The 9722-nt window shown below is 36.3% G+C and overlaps 1 protein-coding gene across 1 annotated transcript; it reads left to right on the top strand.

The window, feature by feature from the left end:
• The first annotated feature begins 4174 nt into the window (after positions 1 to 4174).
• LOC114516281 (ficolin-1-like) lies at positions 4175 to 8592 on the top strand. Its single transcript, XM_028535708.1, has 4 exons — positions 4175 to 4483; positions 7130 to 7175; positions 7361 to 7738; positions 8283 to 8592. The coding sequence occupies exons 1-4, from the start codon at positions 4175 to 4177 to the stop codon at positions 8537 to 8539; spliced, it is 990 nt and encodes a 329-aa protein (XP_028391509.1). The 3' UTR covers positions 8540 to 8592.
• The last annotated feature ends 1130 nt before the right edge of the window (positions 8593 to 9722 follow it).

Below are 9722 nucleotides of genomic sequence, written 5' to 3'. Positions count from 1 at the left end.
AACAAAGGCATAAAACTCGCTTCATGTAAACAGGCCCTAACATTTGCTTGGAGCAGAATGGAGCAGAAAAAACTATGTTTATACTCTACTAAGACTATATTTGTACCGAATGACATATATTAAATACAAGTTATAAACTCATTAAAGTCATTTCATAATATAAGCTTCGGCCAGGCCAAGGGATTTGCTTTGTCGAGGAATTAAACATCACTTAGTATATTGCTATTATTCAAAACGGATGGTGAACGTACGAAGTATACTGTATAATTAAATTTTGATCGAATATGCATTGCAGGAATCTATCATTTCGAAGCGCGCAGTAAATCACACGACCGACGTTCTACTTTCTGCACTGCTAGCGACAAGTACATGCTGTTAGAATTTGATCGTGGGTGGCTGGACAGTTTATATTAGCAGATCACTGCAGTTCAATATGTGAGTCGCTTTGCGAACAAATTGAGGAAGCATGTTGCCTATATATTACGGTTAAACACTATAGAAACATAAGTAGAAAATAGCATAGTTACCCGATATTCGGCTTTGGCCAGGAAGATCCAAGTTTTGGCGAGGGACAACTGTTCATAGTGCTTCATCTGCCACTGTTTGTCATACCACAAACATGAATACCAGCAGAATTCCCAGCAATGACGTCTTCTACAGGGACCAAACGTTTGGCTGCTCTCTGCCTTTGAATTAAAAAAAAACTCAATCATTGTCGGTTCGTTCTATGCACGATGGGTCAATAAAAGATCAAAGTCCAACATTAAGGCGTATATTGTGCATGAATCACTTGATCCACGAGAGTAATCTTTCAATATTACGATAGATAAAGCTTTTACCTGTTGAGTAACACGTTTCTCGTAGCAGATGAAGAAAATATGAGCAAATACGAGCCTGGTAAAAAGGAAACACGCCGAGAAATATTTTCACCGCCGTCGTTGTGCAAGAAGCTATTGAAATTTATTATAACCAACTCATTATCTTTCACTCGCTATTCGCAATGCTCATAATGATATGCGAAAGTTAAATATAAGGTTATTTCTATAAATTTATGTTTGGATGAGCACAGGCATGCGTGAAGGAGGTAGGAAAGGGTATAAATAACGAACGCGAGCAAGATACCATGCTTTTGCTCAGTTTTTCCTCTCCAGCGGACAATCAATCTGATAAGCTTCATAGGCGGCCCACAAAATCGGGTCGTACAAAATTCTCCACCCTAAGTCAAGCTGTTTCAGCTTGACTAAGTCCGCTGGATCAATATTTTTGCCATTCCTTAAATAACTGAGCATGAGCATGAGCATTGCGAAATAGTATACTATATTGTTAACACATATGAAATAATGTGGCTCTGCCGAACCATGCATAACATTTATGACACGATAGTGTAGGGCTTCTTTGTCGCAATTAAGTGTCACGTGCGCGTGCTAATTGCACCAGTGAATGTGTCTTAGACTGTCTTAAGCCGGTTTTCCACTAGCGATATTTTTCGCGCGAAGCGACATTTTACTTTTGTTTCAGAGCTCTCAGCTGCAACCATCTGGAACAAATTGCTCAAATACAAAGGAATAAAGTCGCTTCGCGCGAAAAATATCGCTGGTGGAAAAACGGCTTTAGGCCTAGGTTAGACGTCGCATTTTCGTCGCGTCGAATGCAATTCAAACAATAGATAATGAGCTGATAAACCTCTTTAAGCTTCATTACCATCTCATTATCTATTGTTTGAATTGCATTCGACGCGACCAAAATACGACGTTTAACCTAGGCCTTAGGTAGAATTGGATAGAAATTACACATTTTAATGAAACGAAAGTGATGAATTGGCATGAATTGACACGAGTTAAGACGGTTTTTTACACTATGCAATTTTCTTTGCAACTTGAAATGCATTTATAATTTTGAGGAATGATAATTTGTAGTGTTAAGAAAACGCTAGCAGATCGCAAGACTGAATGTTCGTATTTGACAACTTAAGATGCCTCAAGAGTAGAATTGCATTACCAGTTGCAAGGAGAGTTGCATAGTGTAAAGGTCGACATACACCGGTATCCGCCAACGCGACGCAATTTTTACGAAATTTTGAGTTTTTAAAAGCAACAACCTTTGATCATCTGATGATACTCTTGATAATTACTTACGAGGAATAAGTCATTTTGACATGTCTCACGACACGACGCTTTTGTCACTCTATGTAAATTTCGAGTTATTATAAATATTCATTTATTTAGAAACTTATTGTTTTCACAGTCAATGAAGACAAAAATATTAGCACAGCGGGACCAATCGTCAGGCTGGCTGCGCTATACTGGAAATAATAAAATTTTCTGAACTTATCAATTATTCTCGGTTGTCATCGAGTCATAAAAAAAACCTGCGACTCATATTTTTGAGACAGGTCGGTTACGATAAAATCAATCAAACACTCTCGGAAAGGGAACGTTTCAATATAGCTTAAAGGCCGGCGCACACTAGAGCTATGTGCTTAGCAAAAAGTCATTCGTGGCCATTGGCGTAAGCCAGTTGCTCTCGTGTGCGGGCGACTTTCCGGCGACTTTGGTCATTCGTGCCACTTACGGCAAATATCTAGCATGTTTGATAATTTCTGCCTCGCGCGCCAAAATCTTCCGTGTACGGCAAACTGAAAGCTATCTGCTTATGGATTGTCTTAACAGCGCATGCGTCATATACAAAAATAAACATCAAAGATAGCGGTGCAAACAAAGCAAAAAAGAATTGGTGACTGAGGCCATATTGGAAGACAAACTGGTTGATCTTTGGTCAGAATACAGTTGTTTATATGATGTGAACTCTGCAGATTTCAGAAACAGAAAGAAACGGGAATGCGCTTTGCAGAAATAGCTAGTAAGCTTTCTCAAACAGGAAATATAATTAATAGCACTTGGATAACGGTGTTTAGTCTACGCAACAGCAACAAAAATAACAACACCTTTTCGTCTTCATTTTCATCCATAATTATTTTGTTTTTGCAATCTGTACGCCATCTTGGATGTTTACTTTTTTATATTATGCATGCGCTGTTAAGACAATCCATAAGCAGATAGCTTTCAGTTTGCCGCACACGGAAAGATTTCGGCACGCGAGGCAGAAATTATGCTAGATATTTGCCGTAAGTGGCACGAATGACCAAAGTCGCCGGAAAAGTCGCCCGCACACGAGAGCAACTGGCTTACACCAATGGCCACGAATGACTTTTTGCTAAGCACATAGCTCTAGTGTGCGCCGGCCTTGAGCGCCTTACGGCATCACTGGCAACAGGTTCAATAAAAATAAGTAATTTTATAGTTTTTACACGTCTATAAATTCAAAGATATTGTCATCAAATATGTATACATTTATGACCAACTATAATATCGAAGAGAGAATCAATAGCTCAGTTTTTGTTTCATAAGTTTAAAGGTACGTATCTCAAACTGCATGAATCATACGTGAAACAGACAGAACTTGGAGGAAAGAGAAAGGAGATTATAAAAACGAAGGCACATAATTTCTAATAACAGCAGGTACAATTTCTGTCGCCTGTTCTGCGGTTTATTCGATAACAATTAACCTAAGTGTTTTCAGCAATTTATGAAAGTCACAGGAGGGACGGGGTTTTTCATCTGGCTGTTCTGCGGTTGATAAAGTGCATTGAACAACAATTTTTATAAAATAGCTACTCGCTGTAATGATATAATTGTTAAAATGTATTTTTAGCAATTTTAATTGTTGGGAAGAGTTATTTATTCGAAAAACGACTTGCTTTGAGATTCGCCCGACACGAAAACGCGGAATGGAACAGCAAAGCTTAGAAAGACTCTCATTGCGGTTTTATTGTTAGCGTGAACACTAATAAAATTAAGTACGCGTATCCATTTTAGCCGTGCCGTGACAGTAAATTGACTGCAGTGTGAACAGGGTTTAAATTTAGCAATTTAGCAATATGACATTTTGTACAAACAGTAATTTGCATACAAAAATAAATTTCTCGGCTGCTTAAAGATTTCATTATACACATTCGAAATTAAGTGTAAAAAAAACATGAATCGAGCAGCCAATCACATTGCGCAACGAAATCGTCTCTGAGGAATATAATTGCTTCATAACTCATTAAGATCAACCGTCTGTTAACTATAAAACTAACAGTTCATCACTTTATGAGTTTTAAACAATTGCCGCAATGAGAGTCTTTCTAAGCTTTGCTGTTCCATTCCTCGTTTTCGTGTTGGGCGAATGCTCAAAGCAAGTCGTTTTTCAAATAAATAAGCAAAAATACTTGGCGAATCATGTCTTCGAAACAAAACAAGCAGAGTTCGAGTTTGAATGTGGTTTGCTTTGCGCTCGGCACGAATCATGTGCGTCAATCAACTACAAAACCTCTGGTGAAGATAAAGGTCGCTGTGAACTCAATAACAAAACAGTTAAGGCAAGAACCGATTATGATGAAGAAACAAACCACGAATTCAACCATCTTGTGATAATCAAACACGTAAGTAAAAATATTCCCATGTTTACTGTAAGTTAGAGACAATATACCTACGAATAGTTCTCATTGTATAAAGTCAAAGTCAATTGCAAACCTTCTGATTACCCACTTAAAATACGCGAACTGTTTGGTAATTCTTTACAAAAAGAAAATTCAATGAATGTGCAGGTATACATGACAATTGCAGAAACAACCGTGTTGTGTGTTTTAATAGGACTCGGACTCGGTTCGTTCAGTGTCGACATATGTGTTGTTATAATTACACTTTTTTCACTTCGGCTCGATCCCGTTATGGATAAAAATTCGGCGTTCCTTCAAGTCACGCAATGGTTTTCTGCAGATATCTGCAAGTGCTACAAATAGTTTCAACATTTTTTCAGAAGTTTAGAGCTAATAGTACCGGTTTTTAGCTACTTTGAATTTCAAAATTGTGCTGCAAAGTATTTATTTTTAGCAGTTCTTGACTGGCAGCGATCTATCGCAATCATATTATTGCGCTAATACTCTTGTGTATTACTTAACAACAACACAATTTGACTTCTTTGGGGCAATAGATCTATAGATGCTTCTGAAAACAGAAAATTCGCGTCGGGCGTTGTCCCATGGCGTCCTGTGTCTGTGTGGGCCCGCCGATATTTTGATATAATTAGAGACCTTTAGTTTGACGTTTACGGCAAACGCCAAACCGCTAACAAAGTTTGTGTTTTAACTCCACTATCTTTAAGTGTGCGGCAATTTCGCTAAATTACAAACGTTCTGTATAAAAATTGTGATGTTCGGCAGTAATGTAAGAAAGCAATGGCCAATAGGCTATTTCTGATGTATTTAGAAAAGCAGCAAATTCAGCTTTGCCGTATATGTTTCACATTTGCCGTATAAAATTTAATGCTTGAACGGCTGAGGGTGTATGCAAAAGGAATGATCAATTCATCATAAATTATCACATTTTTACACCTATAAATAGCGGTATGGACAGTAATGCGCTGGATGTTTTGCTTTTTTCAACTGTTTTAAAAATAATAATTTTGTATGACTGTTTGCATGTTGACATGACAATAACAGCATGACAACATTCCGAGCACGCACGCAGTAAGCACGCACTTAGCAACAATTATCGCTTAGAACTTATAAAGCGCTATTTCTCCGATTCTTTGCGCTCTTCTTATTGGGCTAATACTCTTGTGTATTACTTAACGACAACACAATTTGACTTCTTTGTGGCAATAGATCTATAGATGCTTCTGAAAGCAGAAAATTTTGCGTCGCGCTTTGTCCCATGGCGTCATGTGTCTTTGTGGGCCTTTAAGGGTCCGCCGATATTTTAATAAAATTAGAGACCTTTAGTTTGACGTTTACGGCAAAAGTGAAAATAAAAATATTATTTTTAAAAATAAAATATTTGTATGTTGGCATGTTGACATCAATAACCGCATGACAACATTCCGAGCACGCACGCAGTAAGCACGCACTTAGCAACAATTATCGCTTAGAACTTATAAAACGCTATTTCTCCGATTCCTTTGCACATCCTTCCCCATAAATTACTCGAAATTATAACAAGAATGATAATATGATAATTGTGACATTTTGAAGACAACAGAGAACAAGAAACAGCGGAATTTCTAAAGTATACGGTTACTATGGGTGATTAAATTGAGATAAAAAGCAATCTATTGTTTTGAATCTTGTTTTAACTTATAATTATATAATACAAATGCAGTTTATAACTATCCTCTGGTTTGAATATACTATTTACATAATCTTTTCAAGCGCTGCCGTTTGGTCGTATTTCGGGGTCATTAGCCGAAATATTTGCAGAGATATTTAAGTTTTGCTTCTCCCAAAATTATTTTTCGTACACGACAGAGTGACATATGGTCAATTGAGAAGGAGTTTTAATCACGATTAAATGATCGCGACAATTCAGACAACGTTAACTGAAGAAAAACTAGTATTTAAGGAGGAAAGTTAGTTATACGTAAGCCGGTTAACGTGTTAATGTTTAGAGCGTAATTCTTCGTAGTCTTTCGTTTTTCATTTTGTTGAATTGCACAACTTGAAAACTTGTCGGAGGTTTTGATTGATTCAAAACCAGCTTTATTGTTAGCGTGAACACTAATAAAATTAAGTACGCGTATCCATTTTAGCCGTGCCGTGACAATAAATTGACTGTAGTGTGAACGGGGTTTAAATTTAGTTCATGATTAAGTAGCAATATGACATTTTGTACAAACAGTAATTTGCATTCAAAAATAAATTTCTCGGCTGCTTAAAGATCTCATTATGCATATTCAAAATTGAGTGTAAAAAAACAGGAATCTAGCAGCCAATCACATTGCGCAACGAAATCGACTCTGAGGAATATAATTGTTTCATGAGTCATTAAGATCAACCGTCTGTTAACTATAAAACTAACAGTTCATCACTTTATGAACACTCCATTACCCACAGGAGTAAACGACCCATAATCTCTATCTTCTTCTCAAACAGGAGATCCCTTTCCATATCAGTCAAATTATAGAGATTTTCGAAATCTGTAAGCTCAGCCACAGTTTGGGCTTCCTCAATTTTTTCAATTATATTCATATTAACAAATAACGTGTGTCACAGTAACAAGAGCGAAACCGTGATTTAATCATTCTCTTCCAGGCAAAGATTGATGAGGAAAAGAGAAAACGTGAGATTTTGAATTCAGGTATTGCCGTAAGATCATAATTATGAATGTAAATAGATATATCTCGCCTTATCAACTAAATAACTCTTTACAAATAACATGCAATGATGCATACAATGTGAAAATGTGATGTATAACCTTTTGAAAGATCATGTTCCTATTCTGCAATATTTTTAATATTTCTTTCACATTTCGCAATTGCATAGCTACCAGCTGCGCCTATCTTTACAACGAAGGAATAAGACAAGATGGTGTTTACACTATCAATCCGGACGGCCAGGGATCGTTTCAAGTCAGATGTGATATGAGCACAGACGGAGGTGGCTGGACCATGTTCCAAAGAAGAAAAGATGGAAGTCAAGATTTTTACCTTGGATGGTCAGACTATAAAGCAGGCTTTGGTAATTTGAGCGGCGAGTTCTGGTTGGGCCTTGATAAAATACATCGTTTGACGAAATCTGGCCAAAACGTTCTAAGAGTTGATTTGATGGATTTCAATGGCACTAAACGTTACGCTAAATATGGAAAGTTTTGTGTGGCTGATGATTCAGACAAATACAGATTGAATATTAGCCATTATTCAGGTAAAACACACGCCAGATAAATTTTGTAAAGGCTATCTGTATTTATATTAAGACGAGTCAGTCTGAGTTCGACGCTTGATATCAAACAATTATTCGTCGAAGGCGAGCTGATTATCGGGGAGTAATCACCGCGACGAAGTCGAGATGAATATTCCCCGATAATCAATGAGCAAACCATCATGGGAGACCGTAGTTCACGTGTACCGTATCATGGTATATGAGTTATCCTGAGTAGCAAAACCAATAAAGCGAACAGTTTTTCTCAAGAGTGATATAGAAGAAATCAAAACACATTTTCAAGTCCTGTTCCCAGAAATTAAAAAATATTATTCATGAAAACGGGCTTTTAAGTTTAATTTTACATGTAAACATTCAACCAAAGATTGGCTGAAATGAAATCAAAAGCCGATCTAGTTTAAATTTTTTTTATAAATGATGTAACAGTAATATCACTAATATGGTACATCCTGAAGGAGTATATTAAACATAAAAATAGTGAACTTAAAAATTGAAATTATTACTTTTTTGTTTATTCTCATGAAAGGAACCGCAAGTGATTCCCTTCTTTGGCACAACGGAATGAAGTTCAGTACCAACGATAGCGACAATGATGTTCGACCAGATAAGAATTTTGCTTCGATGTTCAAAGGTGCTTGGTGGTACAATAACGGTCATCAATCCAACCTCAATGGCCTGTACCTGGGTGCAGGTGAGACATATAACAGTGGGATAAAATGGAACAAGTGGCATAATCGTTCAATGAAAATGACGGAGATGAAGATTCGTCCAAGTCAGTTTTAATGTATTCCTGCACCACCATTACGAACAAACATTACTTTGTTTTGGATGTTTTCGAGCACGTTATATATCAAACTATAATGATGTAGAAATAGTAATATAATAATATAATAATATATAATATTATTGTATGTTTGCATGGTAACATCAATAAGCAATTTAGCTTGTAGGTACACCACGTAAGTATTTAATACAGCAAAGCTTTCGGTCTGTTAACCAGGGCCTTCATCAATACAATTACCTAAATGTGCATTCACTGGTAATTGCACTGATGAAGGCCCGGGTTGATGGACCAAAAACTTTGCAGGATTAAATACTTACGTGGTGTACCTACAAGCTAAATTACTTTAATAATACATAGTTCATGTTTAAAACAAAGTTACTACTTCAAGATGTCAACAAGAGAAAAACAATGCAATTGCAATCGTAGTAGATTCAAGGATTTTTTGTAGCTAAAAAAAATCTAATTCACGGACATATTTACTGCACAAATGCGAGCTTACGCTGTTTAAAAGTTTTTGATTTATACATACCGTATAGTGATGTGAAGTCAGTGAAGAAGATTCTTGGTCTGTACATAATGATGTGCCTCCCGAAGATAAAGCTTGATGTCGATAAAAGCAAGTGTATTAATTATTCAAAGCTAAACAATTTAATAATTTATTATATTCATTTTGAAATCAGTGGTGTTTCTTGCAATCTAATTGGTTAAAAATAGTGTGATTGATTCCCAAATCGCACTATTTTTGAGCACTAATCACATCATTTATAAGCCAATAGGATTGAAGCTCTGCACCACAATAACAAATCAGATTTAGTATTTCAGTGCAACTATCCAATCAAATTACAGGAGAAAATGGAACGAAATTTTATTATTTTGAATTATTTAAATGCTCCGCAAAATTTCTTGACAAAAGTAGATGAAAATTACTCGCATTTTACACCGTTTACGGTTCTTTCAGCCAATAAATAGTTTTGAATTTGTTTATTTTTTTGTATGATTTCAAAATGAATATATTAAAGTGGAATTTGCACTTCGTGTCGTGGAATTTGCACTTCGTGTCGTGGAATTTTGGTGTGAAATCAAACGCATTATTACAAAATCACACAAGTTTGATTCAACTCCATTTGAAATTGCACTCCACTCAGTGCAATTACCATTAAGAACATTACATGCATGAATAAT

Source organism: Dendronephthya gigantea, unplaced genomic scaffold, assembly GCF_004324835.1.
Source record: "Dendronephthya gigantea isolate DGI-Jeju-01 unplaced genomic scaffold, DenGig_1.0 000005F, whole genome shotgun sequence".
In the NCBI taxonomy this organism is placed as follows: domain Eukaryota; kingdom Metazoa; phylum Cnidaria; class Anthozoa; order Malacalcyonacea; family Nephtheidae; genus Dendronephthya; species Dendronephthya gigantea.
The sequence above is the reverse complement of the archived record's forward strand: the minus strand, read 5'-3'. Positions and strand labels throughout refer to the sequence as shown.

Excerpts from the sequence above, each read along its gene's own strand:
- LOC114516281 (XM_028535708.1), top strand. The coding sequence starts at position 4,175 with ATGAGAGTCTTTCTAAGCTTTGCTGTTCCATTCCTCGTTTTCGTGTTG. Across the intron at positions 7,176-7,360 it reads ACGTGAGATTTTGAATTCAG|CTACCAGCTGCGCCTATCTT; the intron begins GTATTGCCGTAA and ends GCAATTGCATAG. Across the intron at positions 7,739-8,282 it reads GAATATTAGCCATTATTCAG|GAACCGCAAGTGATTCCCTT; the intron begins GTAAAACACACG and ends TTCTCATGAAAG.